Here is a 17975-nt window from a genome sequence, read left to right as displayed (position 1 = left end):
AGCATCATTGAGGTGCACCAGTGTTAATGGTCAGAGAAGAGCAGATGTTCCTTCCAATCCATATTGATTATGGTCTCCCGGTGAGGAAGTCAAGGATCCAATTGCAGAGGGAGGTACAGAGGCCCATGTTTTGGAGTATTTCAATTAGAACCAAGTGTATGATTGTGTTGAATGCTGCGCTGTAGTCAATAAAAAGCAGTCTGACAAAAGTGTTACTATTGTCCAGGTGTTCCAAGACTGAGTGGAGACCCAGTGAGCTTATATCTGCTGTAGACCTATTGTGGCATTAGGCAAATTGCAGCGAGTCCAGGTCCTTGCTTAGCTAAGAATGAATTCTAGCCATGACCAGCCTCTCAAAGCATTTCATCACAGTAGATGTGGGTCCCACTGAACGATTGAGACAGCTTACCTTGCTCTTCTTGGACACTGATTTTCATCCTTTTGAAGCAGAAAGGCATCTCTGACTGAAAAAGAGAGATTTGAAGGTGTCCTTGAACCCTCCCAGTAGATATTCGGCACAAGTTTTCAGAGCCCTACCAGGTACACCATCGGGGCCTGAAGCAAATGAGGATTCGCCTTCTTCAAAGATGGTCCAACATTGGCCTTCGAGACAAGGTCACAGTGCAATCTTCAGCCAGAGGGTGGTGAATCTGTGGAATTTATTCCAATGGCCAAGCCATTGAGTATTTTTTAAAGCAGAGGTTGATATGTTCTTGGTTAGTCGAGGCATCAAAGGTTACAGGAAGAGGGCATGAGAATGGGGTTGAGAGGGATAATAAATTAGCCATGATGGAACGGCGGAGCAGATTGGCTGAGTGGCCCAATTCGACTCTTATATCTTATGGGAACCTTACTGTTATACAGTGACAGCTGTTGTTTCCAAAAGTACTAGCCATTCACACACTTGGTGCTCACACTATCTGCATGGGTAGGTACTTGCAGATGGACTAACTTCTGACTAACTTTAAAGCAAAAACTCCTTTCCTTTCCTTGTTCTTCTACTATCAGCAAATAGGGATTGCTTAGGCTTTGAGTTGTAGAGGACAGTGGCTATCCGGACACTGGGTGCATAATATATATGTTACTTGTTTACTTCATAGCAGCCTGGTCCAATCTGCCAAAGCACACATTTTCTTACTGCAGCAGCTGCACAATGAGAAGGTGCAATAACTGGCTGATCCTGTTCTATCTAGATACGCTTGTAAAATCAGGGTTGCAGTTTTAGAATCACTCAGCCTTAAAGGAGAATATTTAACCCAATATGCCAGTGTTACTACTTCAAAAGAACAATCTGTTAGTTCCCCAATCTGTAAAACAAGAGATTCTGCAGATGCTGGAAATCCAGAGTAACACACTTAAAAGGCTAGAGGAACCCAGCAAGTTGGCAACACCTATGGAGGGGAATAAAGAGTCAATGTTTTGTGCCAAGGCCCTTCATCAGGACTGGACGGGAAAGGGAAAAAGAAGCCTAATAGGATAAGTTCCCCTATCTTGTTCTTTGCTCATAGCTGTGCAATATTTTTTGTCTGACAAATACTTTTCTAGTTATCTTTTTCTGGAATACTGAATCTAAGATTGGACATTGAGTATGCCCTTTGTATTTTGATGACGTTGAAGAAGCAGTGTTGTTCTTGCTCTTTGTCAATGGACAGAGAGTAAGAGGCTTTATGTACATTCTTCTGAAAGACTTGTACATTTGCCCTGAAAATGAACAGGATTAATCTTATGGACCAGTGATGTGGAATGAATTTTACGGAGAAGAAATGCCCTTGAAGCCTATTTTCTTCTCTCTTATTTTGAGCAGGTGAGGAGGTGAATGGTTGGAGGAGGGAAGAGAGAGAAGAGTGGGCGGAGAGCAGGAAAGAGAAGAGTGAGGTGAGAAGGGAAAGATATGGCACACAAAGGAAGGTGTGTAGTGTGAGTTTCATGCTCCTATTTTCACCCTACTCCCTCTGTTCAAATTTGAAAGCCTCAAAGGGAGGAGAAAGCAGTAAAAATGAGTGATTTGGGGATATTGAGAAGGAGGCAGATTGCAAGATAGAGATGACAGCATGAAACCCATAATACAAACCTTTCCTTGTGTTCTGTCTGGGAGCATGAGTGAGAGCAGAGTGCCAAGGGATCAAATGCTATGTTCTTCATGTTTTTGTGAATTTCTTGATTTAATTTTATCAATTCATTTAAGATTATTCAAAAATATGTTGATTGGAATGCTGCCCTTCCCATCTATATTAGCTCCATATGCCTGCTGCAATGCTTTAAATAACTCCTCTGTAACTTTGTTTGTTAAGTTGGGAGCTCTAGACCTTCATTCCCATTCCCTTAGGAGCTCTAGTTCAAGGGCACTTTGTAGATGTTAAAAGCACTGTGTACTAACACAGTTGTTCTCATGTGAACCTACACCGAGACCCATTGCATTGTTAAAAAGTCTTCAAGTCAAACTCGCTCACAGTGAGATTTTGCTTGTCTTCTAGGGAGTGCTCATTTTATTGACTGAATCAGTCTATCAGTCTATCAGTCTATCAGTCTATCTACCAGTCTATCTCAGTTTAGAGGTTTCAGTTATATTTTTGGAAGAAGACGGTTAAGAAGCCCCCTTGTATACCAGGGAATAATGGAGATACAATTCAGCAGAAGCAACAATTGATCAGCTGGAGGAATTCAGGTGAGGCAAGCAGCATCCATAGCAGGAAAGGAATTGTCAATGCTTCAGGTTGAACCCTGATGCAGAGTTCCAATTTGAAGTGTCGCAATTCCTTTCCTCACACAGATACTGCTCGAGTACTTCCAGCAGATTGTTATACCAGAGAATAATGTGAGTTTAACTAGATAAAACTACCAGGTTATTAGCAAAACTTTTTTTAAGCTTCTTGCTGTTTGTCTGACTGCTGCTACCCTTCTGCTTAAAGCATTATTTTAAAAGATCAGTTGAGCGCAATTTGTAGGTCCTGTATCGATGCAACAATTTCTTCAGGGGAAAACTTGGTTCCCAATTTATAACAAGCATAGTATTTGGTCACCAACTCTACTTAGATTTAAACACAACTGCTGGATTATTTCCTTAGGAAGGATGAAATAGTCGATAGTTCAACATTGACAACTATAGATTTTTTTAAAGGTGCAATAATTTTTCAACGCCTGGCAATGACTTTGTTACCTATCCCTAATTACCCTTGAGAAGAGGGTAGTGAACAAGTTTCTCGAATCAGAGCAAGCCATGTTATTCTGAATTGGAAATATATCACCAGTATCTCAACGTTAGAACTTCCTACTCAACAGCACTTAGAAGTGCCTTTACCAGAAGGATGGCAGCTAGGTTGAAGAAGGCTGCTCACTGGATGGGCAATAATTCCTGGCCTTGACAGTGATACCCAAATCATGTAAAGTAAATAAAGTGTGATCCATCATCAGTGAATGGAGGAGCTTTCTTGTTCCATGTTTGATCTGATGCTTTGATGCTTCAGGATATGCAATATCAGCAACAATATCTCCTGAGACCACTTCCAATTGTTAACCACCATGCTACCCTCTCTGGTGGGACTGGGCTTTGTCAATTCCAACTGCTTACCACCATGCTGCCCCCTCTGGTGGGTCTGTGTTATGTCACTCCCAACTGCTTACCACCGTGCTGCCCCCTCTGGTGGGTCTGTCTTGTTTCTGAGTATGTCGGGCTGTGATGACTCGTGTACGACAGCTCTCCCAGATTAGGCACCAATCCTCAGATCTTTGCAAGGTTTACTGTGCTGGAAGCAACATTGCCTCTCCCAAATTCAGGCTGGAGTTAATGAAAAATGATCGGATCAGACTTGTTCTCGAACACAAGAAATTCAGCGGATGCTGGAAATCCAGAGTAACGCACAAAAAGTGCTGGAGGAACTCAGCAGGTCAGGCAACCTCCATGGAGAATAATAAAGAGCCAACAGTTCTGGCCGAATGGTTGGGGGAGGGAAGAGAGAGAAGAGCGGGCGGAGAGCAGGAAAGAGAAGAGTGAGTCGAGAAGGGAGTTTTAATTTAGCAGTAACAGTACAGCTCAGTAGATTGCAAATTAATTTCACAGGGCAATTAGGAGTCAACTTCATTGGTTGGTTTAGGATCATCAAGAACGAATGGCAGGTTATTTCCCCTTCAGCCTACCCACATGCGTTATTAAAGCAACTAGGTAGTTGTGCAATGGTGTTTTAAAAAAATCCACATTACTAAGTGAATGTAAATTTCGCAGCTGGAGTGTTAGGTGGGTCTTTGAACTGTTGATCCATACCACTGGATCAGTAACTGGTCTGGTTGTAAAACTGCTATACCACGACCATACCCGATGGACAGCGCTGAGACAAGCAGCAGACCATCAAAGGTTCATTTACTATCAAAATATGCATCCATATACATCTCTGAGATTCATCTTCTCCAGATAGCCATGAAACAAAGAAAGAACATGAAATTCAGAGAGAAACATCAAACCCACTCCCAACTGCAAAAAAAAACAACAGCATCCCAACCATCAACCCCCAAAACCCCTCCCTTTACACAAAACAGAGCAAGAATATTGGCTCCCAAGCAATCCCTCCCCCACACAAGAAAACTAACAGAAGTCAACAGAAGATCAACTCCCAAATCCTTCATGTCACACAATGAAACAGAAAAGGAAAAGACAATTAAAATTCACAGAATATAAAAGCCATGTCTAACAAAGTCCAGATTCCATAAACGCAGTCGCCCAATCCATAAGTGCAGAGCCACGATATCATCCTCTGATATCACCGATACTCATCGAAAGAGAGGGACACCACACGAGGCAGAGGCCTACCCGTCTGCCACTGAGAGCCACACAGTGATAGGCCGCTCACAGACTCCTTCTCAGCAGTGATCAAAAGGCAAGCAGTCAGCGCTGAACTCTCATTCACCTTCCGTATTTGCCTCAATGTCTCAATCTTCCTCAATGCTTTAATCGGCGATTAATGGATGCTTTATTCAATGAAATGGAGTCGAATGTCGGTTCAAAGTTTCTTCACACAACTATATTAGCGTTGTCATGTAGTTTAGAAATTGCACGCTAGGCTAGAAGCCTAGGGATTACAAATGAGTGCAATTGTCTGAATAATTTCAATTCACTGTTAATTTGTAGGTCAATGCAAGAAACAGTGTATAAATCCAGCATTCATAAGCGATAAATTGGTCATTGCCTATCCCACCTACTCCCTAAAGCCCCTGATCCCACCTAAATCTTACCATAAACCTTGACCTTAAGCCAGACATCGCAGTGTCTCACAACTCTACTGTTACCACAGCGCCCACTTCCCCTCTTCTCACCATGTTCCTCAGTTCTCAATTCCACCACATCAACCCACCTACCTTCCTCCTCTACACGTCTATCAATCCCACCTACCTACCTCAACCCCACCTTCTCTATTTTTCCCCTTCTCCTTTTTCAAACAAACACAAGCCTTTTAATACAATCAACATCAGTACTCTTTCCTAATTCGTAAGTCATTCTCTCAGAAAGTGTCCCTTGCTAATAGAGTTCCCATCCTTCCATACGTATTCTATTTTATTTCACCTTTTACTATTTTGTAGACTTTTCTGCCCTTGGAAGTTTTCCCAACAGCCAAGCACTTCCCTTAGGAGTGAAAGTAAATTAGAGAAAGTCAGTGAAGCATAAATTGTACTCGTCTCATCAGTGAAGATAGCTGAATGGGTCAGAATGCCCTTTTCAATTCCCTTGCCAAAGTTTTTGTTGTATTGCTATCCTTCTGGTAAAATAGTTCAGTTTAAACCCTGAATCTGTTTGCTGTGCTATTAGTGTCATCCTCCAGCGTCTGGGTTAATAGCAAACAGCAATGTGCATATTTTTACTTGGAGATTGGATTCAGACAGCTTCATGGTGAGGCTCCTGTTTGAGGTTACTTGACTCATTGCTCACACACAACGCTCATATTTGCACAGGTTTATTTACGCTTTTGTCACATTTCCACAAGTGAACACTGGAACAGAAAACAGATAAATAGCAGGAGCACAAATATCAGACTGTGTTGCTTCAGCCTACAGACCGTTTTTACTGCTGGTGGAGGTTTGGTCTGCAGAAAGCTGTGGAGAGATAAATGGTTGCATAGAATTACACAGAATCCACAGCACAGACACATCCCACTGAACTGAAACAGTATACACCACATAAACCTCTCTCCACTCCAATCAAGTCTTTTACTGAAGTGATGAGAAAGCTGTGTGCATTGGGCTTCTTTAAGGATTAGTTCCAGGCCTCTAGCTTTGTGTGAGGTATCAGTGATTTAGATACTTGTAGAGATCATCATTGAATCATTTGCAGATAATACCAAAAATGGCCTTGTGGATAATAGACCCCAAGAAAGCTTTAAGCTCTGAGGAGATGTTTAACTGGAAACAGAAAAAAAGAATCCAAGCAGAAAATTACTCAAATTAGAAAATCTATTTGGGGATGGCAAAGGAAAATAGGTGGTGGGTGGGGGGGGGGGACCAGTTAAAAGGTAGGAAACTGAATAGGTCAGAGAAATTGAAAAATCTGTAGGCACTTTCCACAGATCCCTGAAAGTTGCATGAGACAGATGAGCTGTACACAAAGCATATGTAATGCTTACTGTTAGCAGCTGAAGCATAAGAGAACAGGAAATTCATATCAGCTTCAGATGAATAGTAGCTGGATGACAAGACTATCACATATGGTTCTGGTCACCAAACCATGGGAATGAGGCATGAGAGAGAAAATGTTGCCATTTGCAGAGAAATTGAACCTTGTGGTGATATTGACTCTGGTAGGATTGTTCTCTTCGGAATACTGGAAGCTGAGGAGCATTCAATTGAGATGTGTTATTGAATGAGGGGCCCAGACAGAATAATCAGAAAGCAACTTCCATTGGCTGTCAGGAAATAATAAAGACACACAAATTCAAGTAACTGGTAGAAAGGGAGAAGCTGAGGGAAGAGTTTTTATCCAAAGACATATTTGGGGTCTGAAATTTACTGCCTGAAAAGTGAATTTTAAATTGTCTGGATAAACTTGTAATATATCATAACCAGCAACCCCAGCTTGGAGACTGGGATTTGGGAATTGCTTGTGTGTCTCTTTCTTTCCTGACATCAACACAGAGAGCCAAATGGTCTCCTTTAGTCTTTGTGTGCTCTTCTTTCCAACTTCCCCTGTTTCACTGTTTCTTTCTCCTTCGGAGTTACATCATGACATGATTTAATGCTATCTGTGGTCTCTGTTTCAACTTGTGTACGTAGCTCTAGGTTTCATGTACTTACCTCTCTCTGTGTGAAGAAGTTTCTCCCAAATTCGCATTATCTGTTAATGTGTAGAAACCTCAAACTGTTAACCAAGCACAGCCACTTCAGAATTTGTTCAGCCTTCTCCTCCGTCTGTGCTTGAAAACCTAGGGTTCAGTGGGCACTAATGGACCAATGGTACAAATACTAGGAAGGATCAGCAGTGCCAGAATTTCTAGCCTATTGTCTCACATAACAGATCTACTAGTTGTGGTAGAGCCTGACGTGGACATATTGTGATCCAGTAACTGTGAAGGAAATTATTCATTTGATAAGCCATCCAACAATGCTGGGTACAGGGAATTCTCTTGTGTCCCCAGCAACCATTTGTGGCAAAGAGCCATTAGGAATGATTTGGAAAGATTGCTCTTACTGTGTAAGCAATTACAGTCTGCAAAATTCTGACATGCTCCTAATTTAGGTTGAGCGCAAGCTTAAGATAAAATAGTTTTAAAATAAACAAGAGTCTTTGAGAGCCACAGGAATGTTTATTTACTGTTGCCCTCAAATAACCTACAACAAGTAAATAAACCATTTTTAGATTTTTTTTGTTATTTATTTGGAATGAACTTAATGGTGGTTCTTGGCATTGTCTAGTGTGGGTTTCTTCATCCTTCTTCGGAACAAGGATGATTTTCAACCTAAATATGTTCAATGGTTAATGAAGTTGTATCTGTGCTTTTGCAAAATTGCCAGGGGTTGAAAAATAAATAAGATTAATGATGTGTTTAAATTAATCTAAAAATTCACGTTAAAATTTCTCTTGTTTTGATTTTGTGGATCATGAGGACAGAATAATCTTTGCTCACAACTTTGCCTCCCTTAAAGTCCAGTTCATACTGTGTGTGGGCTGTGATATCATAAATATTTACCCAAATAGGGGTCATTTCATCTCTCGTTTCACTCACAGGGTGACCTGAACATAATCAAAGAAGGAATGTGAACTATGTGACACCATTCATAACCTCAGGATGTCCTAATATACTTTGCTGCTAATTAATTACTTTTGAAGTGTTGTTGCTTTTGTAGAGGAAAGCTATAGTCAATAGTACAAAAGCCCCATTGTGAAAGTGACTCAATCTCTTTTTAAAATAATACACTCAAATCTTGTTGCAGGGAATGAAAATGAAGATGGAGAAGACCACGTGTTGTTGAGAGAGGATACTGCACCCTTCAATGAGCGGGAAGAAGAGAACGAGACCGGAGGTCACAGTTCTTCAGTAGATACTATAACGTGTAAGTCTAACTGCTTATTAAATTCTGGAAGGCTAGAATGATCTCTCCTCTTTTGTTTGCCTCTCCAGACGTGGCTATTCAGAAACTCACATCAATATCCTGATTTACACTGATAATCCTCAGCTAAAATGCACCACCACATCCCTTGAACCTGCCACTCACTATAAACTGTAAACACGAGGAAATCTGCAGATGCTGGAGTTTCAAACAACACACACAAAATGCTGGTGGAACACAGCAGACCAGGCAGCATCTATAGGGCAAAGCACTGTCGACGATTCGGGCCGAGACCCTTCGTCAGGACTAACTGAAGGGAAAGATATTAAGAGATTTGAAAGTAGGAGAGGGAGGGGGAAATGCAAAATGATAGGTGTGGGGTGAAGCTGAGAGCTGTATCCCTTTTGCCAATCACCTTTCCAGCTCTCAACTTCACCTCACCCCCTCTGGTCTTCTCCTATCATTTTGCATTCCTCCCCCTTTTCAAATCTCTTACTATCTTTCCTTTCAGTTAGTCTTGATGAAGGGTCTCGGCCTGAAATGTCGACAGTGCTTCTCCCTATAGATGCTGCCTGGCCTGCTGTGTTCCACCAGCATTTTGTGTGTGTTACTCTCTGTAAATTGGTAGGTTTCTTGCTGAACGCTCACGCTGCTTTTGTAAAAATTTCCTCCCATAATATCTTTAGAAGTGACAGGACATGTAAAGAGAGTAGTTACATACCTGAAGATCCATGATTACTTGCTTACAGTACAATAGCTTTGATGTTCTTGTACGTTTATAAAAAAGACTGCTTGGATTATATTTCATCAAATTCTTTCCTAATTTCTGGAAGGAAGTCATGCCTTTGAAAGAAGTTAGAGAAAAGATTTATATTCTAAGAAAGGAAAATTTCATCTACCACATTAGACAGAGTTTTTTCTCAGAGCAAAGACTCTTAACGGATTTGATGGGGCCTGTAACACTTGTTGGTTACTCAAATGAGTGAGGTTAGACCATGATGGTTAAAAAGGAAAGCAGTGACTTCAGAATAAGTTGGAATCAACCCTTACCTATTTTCCACAGATGACCCTCCCTAAGGCCAAAAATTCACGGAGACCAATTTTGGTAACTCGCCTCTACTGAACTAAATCAATACAGGCCACCGAGCAATTCTGATTTGAGTGTCTCAGTACCTCACTGGGCAACCTGGAACTGCTGTTGTTTCTCTTTCTGCTTTTTGTCAATACTGGGCAATTAAAAAAGCAGCACCTTTTCAGTATATGGCACAAATCCTCAACTTGTACAGTCTTATCCACAAGGGATTGGTTCCGGGACCCCTCGCAGATACCAAAATTCACGGATGCTCAAGTCCCTTATTCAACCTGTCTCAATGCAGTGGACCTTAGGACCCAGCGGAACCCAGACCTTATTTAACCTGTCTCAGTGCGGTGGACATTAGGACCCGGCGGTAGAGCTCTGAATCCACAGTGTTACTGTTCATGAAAATAATCACGATCATGATAGAAAATAAAGTGGAAATAATAAAGCAATCAGAAAGAGGTAAAACGCCATCGGTCATTGTAAAAGCATCAGGCTACGTCGGTCAATGATCGGAACAATGGTAAAGGATAAGGTGAGAAAGGCTCTGCCCCGATGAAAGCTACACTTATTACTAAGCAACGCAGTTGTTTAATAATTGGGTTTTGGGGTTTTGGGTTTTTGATCCTCCACATCAACCCGGCATGGTAGAGAGCGCACTCAGGAGTGGTCTGTCACTGGATCGAACTCGGGAACTTCCGTTCCCGAGCCCAGTGCTGAAATATACGTCCTTAAGTGTTTTATACGCATAGAAATGTAAAATATATACTATATACTAAGCCAAACTTTTGACTACTAAATAATACCGGATGTACCTGTTCTGACTTACTTAGTAAGAGAACTTCCGATTTTTTTCGATCCCAATCCATGCTAACCCACGCACGTCCTCCCGTATACTTTAAATCATCTCTAGATTACTTATAATACCTAATACAATGTAAATGCTATGTAAAATAGTTGTTGTACTGCATTGTTTAGGGAATAATGACAAGAAAAAAACTCTGTACATGCTCGAACAACAAGTGCTGGAAGAGCACTTCTGGGTTTTCGCGATTCGCGGGGTTGGTTGAATTCGCGCATGCGGAATTCGCGGATAAGGAGGGCCAGCTGTATTATGTTGCTGTGCAAGATGTAAGGAGAAATTTTGAAAGGAAATGGAAAAATAAGGAAAGGAGAAAAGGAGTGAATGTGTAAGGGATAGGTTGGATGTGAGTAGGAGAGAGAGAGAGAGAAATAAGTATTGTGGGTAGCTTTACTTATGCCCTCACGCAAGCTTTCATGGGGACTTAAGAGCAACATGGAGCCTTGTGTCTTAGTTGAGTAAATTGTTTGATAGTTGAGTTTGGAATCAGGACTGAGAAGGGAAGAAAGATCAAAGCAACTACTTCATTCTCAAAACAATTTTGGGCTCCTGGCTGCCAAAGCCTGACTCCTTTTGCTAAATATAAATACCGTGAATTGTGAGAGTGTTAACTGAAAGCTGCAGAGACTGTAAAGCTTCATCAATCAAGCATGTTATGAAAACACAAGATCTTTGCAAGGAAGAAGGAATCTTTCAGGAGAATTATTGCAGATGTCAACAGAATTAAAAATATCATGCCTTGAGCTTCACATTGAGATTGTGAATGTCCTTCGGTGTGTAGTAGAAGGGGCAATTCATGATGTGAATGGGAACCAGAGTGCCAGAACAGATAGTGGAGAGGTTATGCAGACAGTTGTTGTTAAGACCTCAGACAAATTCAGGAATCAACAGGTTGAGCATGGTGCGACTAACGCCCTGAGCTGTATGTATTTCAATACAAGAAGTATTGCAGGAAAGGCAGATGAACTCGGGGCATGGTTCAAGACATGGAATTATGATATTGGAGCCGTTAGTGAAATTTGCTTGAAGGAGGGGCAGGCCTGGCAGCTCAATATTCCAGGGTCCCTTTGTTTTAGACATGATAAACTAGAGGGATTATAGAGGGGAAGAGTGGTGTTACTAGTCAGGGAAAATGTCACAGCAGTGTCCAGTCAAGCCAGACTAGAGAACTTATCTAGTGAGGCTTTATAGGTGGAACTGTGGAATAAGAAAGATATGACCACATTAATGGGGCTATGTTATAGACCATCCAACAGTCTGCAGGATTTAGAGGAACAAATTTTTGGAGAGATCCATAGACTGTTGGAAGAAACATAAGTCTGTGATAGTAGGAGATTTTAACTTTCCACACATTGACTGGAACTCCCATACTATAAAAGGACTAGATGGGATAGAGTTTGTCAAATATCAGGAAAGTTTCCTTAATCAATACACAGAAGTCTTAATAAGAGCGTGTGGAATACTTGATTTCCTATTAGAGAATGAGAGGGCAGGTGACAGCAGTTTGTGTATGGCAACACTTTGCATCTAGTTATCACAATGTCATTTGTTTCAAGGTAATTATGGAAAAGGGTAGGTCTGGTCCTCAGGCTGAGATTCTAAATTGGAGAAAGGCCAATTTTGGTGTTATCCGAAAGGATCTGGCAAGTGTGGATTGGGACAACCTGTTTTCTGGCAAAGGAGTACTTGAGAAGTGGGAGGCCTTTGGAAGTGAAATTTTGAGGCTACAAAGCTTGCATGTATGTGCCAGAATAAAAAGTAAGGATAAATCGTTAGGAAACCTTAGTTTTCAAGAGATATTAGGCCCTGGTTTTAAAAAAAAGGATGTGCATAGCAGGTAAAGACAGGTAGGAACAAGTGAGGTGCTTATGGAGTATAAGAAATGCAAGAGAACACTTAAGAACAAAATCAGGAAGGCGAAAAGAAGGCACGAGGTTGCTCTAGCAGACATGGTGAAAGTGGTCAAAGAGCTCCTACAGATACGCTAAGAGCAAAAGGATTGCAGCAGACAAAATTGGTCCTCTGGAAGTTCAGAATGGTAATCTATACATGGAGCTAAGAGAGATGGGAGTGATCTTAAATGGATTATTTGCATCTGTACTTATTCGGGAAATAGTCTATAGAAGTGAAGCAAGGCAGCAGCAAGGCCAGGAACCGTCTAAACTAGAGATCACCGAAGGGAAGGTGTTTGCTATCCTGAGGACATATCCCCAGAACTTGACAGGATGTTCCCTCGGATGCTATACGAGACAAGAGCAGAAATTGCAGGGGCCCCAGCAGAGATATTTAAATCATTCTTTGTGACAGCTGAGGTACCGGAGGATTGGAAGATAGCTAATGTTGTTCTGCTGTTTAAAAAAGACTGTAAGAATAAACCAGGAAATTAAAGGCTGGTGAGTCTGGGAGTAGTGGGAAATTATTGGAGGGTATTCTAAGGGACCAGATATATGAGCATTTGATAAATAGGAACGGATTAGAGATAGTCAGCGTGACCTTGTGCATAGTAGGTTGTCTCTAACCAACCTTACAGAGATTTTCAAAGAAGATACCAGGAAAGTCGATGAAGGCAAGTCTGTGGATGTTGTCTACGTGGACTTCAGCAAGGCATTTGACAAAGGGAGGTTGGTCAAGAAGGTTCAGCTGGTTGGCATTCAAGATAAGGTAGTAAATTGGAATAGACATTGGCTTTAGTGGGAGAAGCCAGAGAGTTGTAGTAGATGGTAGCCCTTCTGACTGGAGGCCTGTGACTAATGGAGTGCTGCAGGGATCAGTGCTGTGTCCATTGTTGTTTGTCATTATATCAATGACCTGGTTAGTAATGCAGTTAACCGGAGCATCAAATTTGCGATTACACCAAGATTGATGATGTAGCAGACAGTGTGGAAGACTAAAAGCTTGCAGTAGAATCTGGATCAGCTGTAAAAATAGGCTGAAAAATGACAGATGGAATTTTGTGCAGGTGTTTGAGATGTTGCACTTTGAGCGGACCATCCAGGGTGGGTCTTGCACAGTGAGCAGTAGGGCACTGAGGAGTGCGGGGGAAGAAAGGGATTTGGGAATTCAGGTCCGTTATTCATTGAAAGTGGCATACACTGGTAGATAGGGTTGGAAAGAGAGATTTTGGTGCATTGGCCTTCATAAATCAAAGTACTGAGTACAGAAGTTAGGATGTTATGTTAAAGTTGTTTAAGACATTCATGAGCCCTAATTTGAAGCATTGTGTGCAGTTTTGGTCACCTACCTACAGGAAGGATAAAAATGGGATCAAAAGACCACAGAGAAAATTTACAAGGATGTTGCCAGGACTGGAGGACCTGAGTTATAAGAAAAGATTGAATGAGTTAGAACTTTATTCCCTTGAACGTAGAAGATTGAGGGGAGATTTTATAGAGCTATACAAAGTGATCAGGGGTATAGACAGGGTTAATGCAAGCAGACTTTTTCCAGTGAGTTTGGGTGAGACTATGACTAGAGATCATAGGTTAAGAGTGAAAGATGAAATGTTTAGAGGGGAAACTTCTTCACTCAGAGGGTGCTGAGAATGTGGAACAAGGTGCCAGCGCAGGTGGTGGATGGAGTTTTACTTTCCATGTTGAAGAGAAGTTTCGATAGGTACATGGATGGAACGGGTATGGCGGGCTATGGTTGGGACTAGGCAGTCTGATAGCTCGGCATGGACTAGATGGGCCAAGAGGCCTTTTCAGTTCTGTAGTTTTTGACGACTCAATGGCTCTTAAAAATAGAAACAATTCGACATACTCATTTTCCATCCCTCAGAAGTCTGAAAGCAATCAAGTCAATGTGACCTTGGATACAATGCATGAAAATTTTGTGGAGGGAAATTTAATACTAACTTTCAAAATGGAATTCGTAAGCCCTTGAAGTAGAAAATGTTCATGGTAACAGATAAAAGCAGAGGAAATCGACAGAATACCAATGCTTTGCTCCAGCTGGTCACTACTCGCAGGAGTTAATACTGGACCTGCTGACAATCATTGAACTAGCCAAAGTGATGCTCCAGCTGACTAATCATAACCTAATGTGGTGAGAAAATTGGAGTCCTTTCTGCATGCTTGAAAAATGGTTTGGACAGCCCAGCAATAAAAAGTTATACTGTCCATTTCAAACTTGCAGTGTTGGCAATTTTACCTCTTTGTCACTGTTTGTCAAACAGTGACACATGTTGATGCTTAGAAAATCCTACTGTAGAGCATGGCTCTGATTAATAGTCCTTTGAATTGCATTCATTCTTTCATACCAATCTCCATGAAAGTAGCCATTTGCCAAAATAGCCTTTTCAATGTGGCTGCATTTGGCAGGAAACTTGAATTGCTCCAGGTTCTTGTCTATTATTATACCTCCCAGCAAGTGGCAAAAAATGGCATGCCTGTCTGCAGGTAAACGCAGTGTGCACCACAGAGGGAATGACTTGACACTCTCCTGGGTAGCTAGCAGGACGCAATGCAAAGAACAAGACTTAAAAAATAGACTTAGTTTTAAAGCATGGCAAGTGATACAATCAACTTTGATTAGCTGTTACCATTGACAGCTGGAAGGATTATGTATGTATGCGATAAAATTCACTTTAAAAATCTTTAAAATGCGATAGATATTATGGCAGTAATCTGCCCAGAGTAAATGCCTGCAGATCCAAAGGATTTTTCTAACTGATGTACAATGATAACTTATTCTGGATATTTTTCTAGTTAAACAGGATGTCTGATATAAATCTATTCCTTAGGATGCTGCTTGGGTTTCTGGCTGAAAATCTGGGTGGCATGGCAGTTAGGATAATGCTGTACAGCACCAGCGATCGAGGTTCAGTTCACACCAGTGTCTGTGAGGAGTTTGTACATTCTCCCCGTGACCGTGAGGCTTTCCTCTGGGTGCTCCGGTTCCGAAGATATATGGGTTAGGGTTAGTACATTATGGGCATGCTGCATTGACACCGTGTGTACAGTATGCACAGTCACAAACAAGAGAAACTCTGCAGATGCTGGAAATCCAAGCAACACACACAAGGTGCTGGAGGAACTCAGCAGGCCAGGCAGCATCTATGGGAAAGAGTGCAGTCGGCATTGCGGGCCAAGACCCTTCACCAGGACTGTGTTGGTCATTGACGCAACAATGCATTTCACTGTATACACAACATGTAACGCTAATTTTTAATTGAAAGTCTGCTCTCCATGTCATGACCATCTTAGGCTCTGCCCATACCTGAGTAAATGTCAGTTTGGAGGAAGGGGTGCTGTGGGAATAATGGCGGGTCACTGTTAGGGATAGAGATAAAGGGAAAGATTGTTGATGGACGGAATGTGCCTGCTAGGGCCACTTTAACTGAAAGTTTCCCGTTAGTGTTAAACTAAAGTCATATAAAGACTGTGGAGTGTGGTGAGAATATGTTCCCTCCTCCAAAGGACATTAAGAAACCACGTGTATTTTTATGATAATCTAATTGCTTCATGATCATTTTTCTTTAAATTAAATTCAAGCTGTCAAACTGTCATGGTATGATTGAAGATCTCATTGTCTAGTTTATTAATCCAAAGCCCCTGGAATACTGGTCCCATGGTAGAAGCTGTAAAGCATGAGACAGCGTCCTGTTAGCGCACACACTGAGAAAGCTGGATAGCCTGGTGACTCGGCACACTCTACCCATTGTCGGCAGAAACTTCTGGAATCTAACATGGTGATGGGTCTTCTGTTAGAACTAAGGACACGCCTGCCCCAGCATCCAAAGTCAGCTGTGGCGGACTAGGCAGATGAGATCTACAGTGAGATCCAACAGCCAGGAAGGTGGTACTGCAAGGCACCATGGAGAGCGAAGGGCGGGGCAAGGTACAGAAGATGTCATCCACTGCAATCAAATAAGACCAGTTTGGTTTGCTTGGTCATACCACTGGACATGGGCTTCTGAGGTCAAGGGAGAGGAACTGCCCAGTGAAACGGCTTTACCACTTCAAAATCTCTCCTGCACAGGTTCTGCCATCATTGGACATGATGGACAACTTCAGAACTACTAAAAGATAATTTGTCCGAATTACTCAACCCCAAGGTAGATAGGTAGACTTCCCCAGGTACAGAAGAGAGTAATAGAACATGTTTCATGTTTTACTATCTCCTGTGAAAAGGAAACTGCAGGAGGAACCCAGCATGTTGAGCACAATCTGTGGAAGAAAATGGACACTCGACGTTTCTCCTTGAGCCTCTTCCTTTGAACACCTCCTCATACTTTGTCCACGACCCCACCAAAGATCATCAGGCCACAGGTTCTTCATACCATAACTGATTTCATCACTTAAAGAGATCTCCACTGCACAGCTCCCAATCTTATAGTTCCCCAATACCTATCTCCACCCAGACACTCGACCATCCTTTATCACAATTTGTCATTGATTCTTGGATAATAAAATTGTCCTGAACTGAAAACTACCACTGAAATGCTTCATGGTGTGAGAATGATTTAGGCAAGTACCTTAGGCAAGATAGCTTAGCACCATTTTAGACAAAAGCAAAATCTATCATTTGAAGAAAGTACAAGAGTTAATGATTAAATCAAGTCAGGCAGCATGAATTTACTAAAGGAGACACAAGGGTTTCACCTCTCTATTTTCAGGATTTCAACTCAAAATATCAACAGTTTCAGTCAAGATGGTGCTAGTGAACAATGATTTCTTAGTTGACAGTTTCCACATAGCCAATCGCTTCAATTATTCCACTTTCTCTACATCTTCTGCTTATTCTCTTTGACTTGATTGTGTGACGCCAACTGGTGGAGCCTGTGAGGTGCCGTTTGGAATTTGATTGAATGATCTGGCGCTCTGCTGTGTCCGGAGAGATGCCTCCTGGAGAAGAGCAGAGGTGGTGACCAAAGAGGACCAAGAACATGAGCTGACTTGTGGAAAAGACCAGAGACGTGCCACAGGGTCATGAGTGACTCCATTTTGAAGCATCGAGGGAGATTGAAGATTCAAGGTGAATGCGGAGGAGGTCAGCAATTGCTCTCAATGGAGGCCACGGGGTTGGTAGCCAAGTCGGCAGCATTCACATTCAGACCTAACATGGCGGTCACTCTTCATGACCGAGTTCATGCAACCTCGAAAGCTGACAGAAAAATGGTTTCATATTCTGAGATTTATGTGATTATTGGACTGTAGGTTCTAATGGTCTCATTCAGATCTTGGTGTTTTCTTTCTTGTTGCCAACTGGCGGTTGGCGACACGTTACTTTTTATGTGAAACGTTGGGGATTTGGGGTCTGATGTTGGTGTTTGTTGGCGCTTTTCTGCGTGGGCAAATCTGATAGGTTTTGTGTGTGAAAGAAGGGTTTGGCATTTGATGTCATTGTTGCTGGTTTTTTTCTGTGAGGGAGGCGTTTGGGATTTGATGTTATCATCATTGTTGTACTGTGGGGGATGGGGCTGGAGATTTGATGTTATCGCTGTTTCTTTTCTGTGAGGGAGGCGGCTGGGGATTTGATGTCATCATCACTTTTTTCTGTGAGGTACGG

At 41.9% G+C, this 17975-nt stretch overlaps 1 protein-coding gene across 1 annotated transcript in view; it reads left to right on the top strand.

Moving 5' to 3' along the window:
• The window catches only part of mdfi (MyoD family inhibitor), a 117860-nt gene that overhangs the window by 49348 nt on the left and 50537 nt on the right, over positions 1-17975 (top strand). Inside the window, exon 2 of the mRNA XM_059950358.1 lies at positions 8410-8529. Coding sequence (XP_059806341.1) covers positions 8410-8529 — 120 coding nt within the window. The remainder of the gene's footprint in view (positions 1-8409; positions 8530-17975) is intronic.

Source organism: Hypanus sabinus, chromosome 25, assembly GCF_030144855.1.
Source record: "Hypanus sabinus isolate sHypSab1 chromosome 25, sHypSab1.hap1, whole genome shotgun sequence".
Taxonomy (NCBI): Eukaryota; Metazoa; Chordata; class Chondrichthyes; order Myliobatiformes; family Dasyatidae; genus Hypanus; species Hypanus sabinus.
Note: the sequence above shows the minus strand (reverse complement) of the source record. Positions and strands in the feature narration are given on the sequence as shown.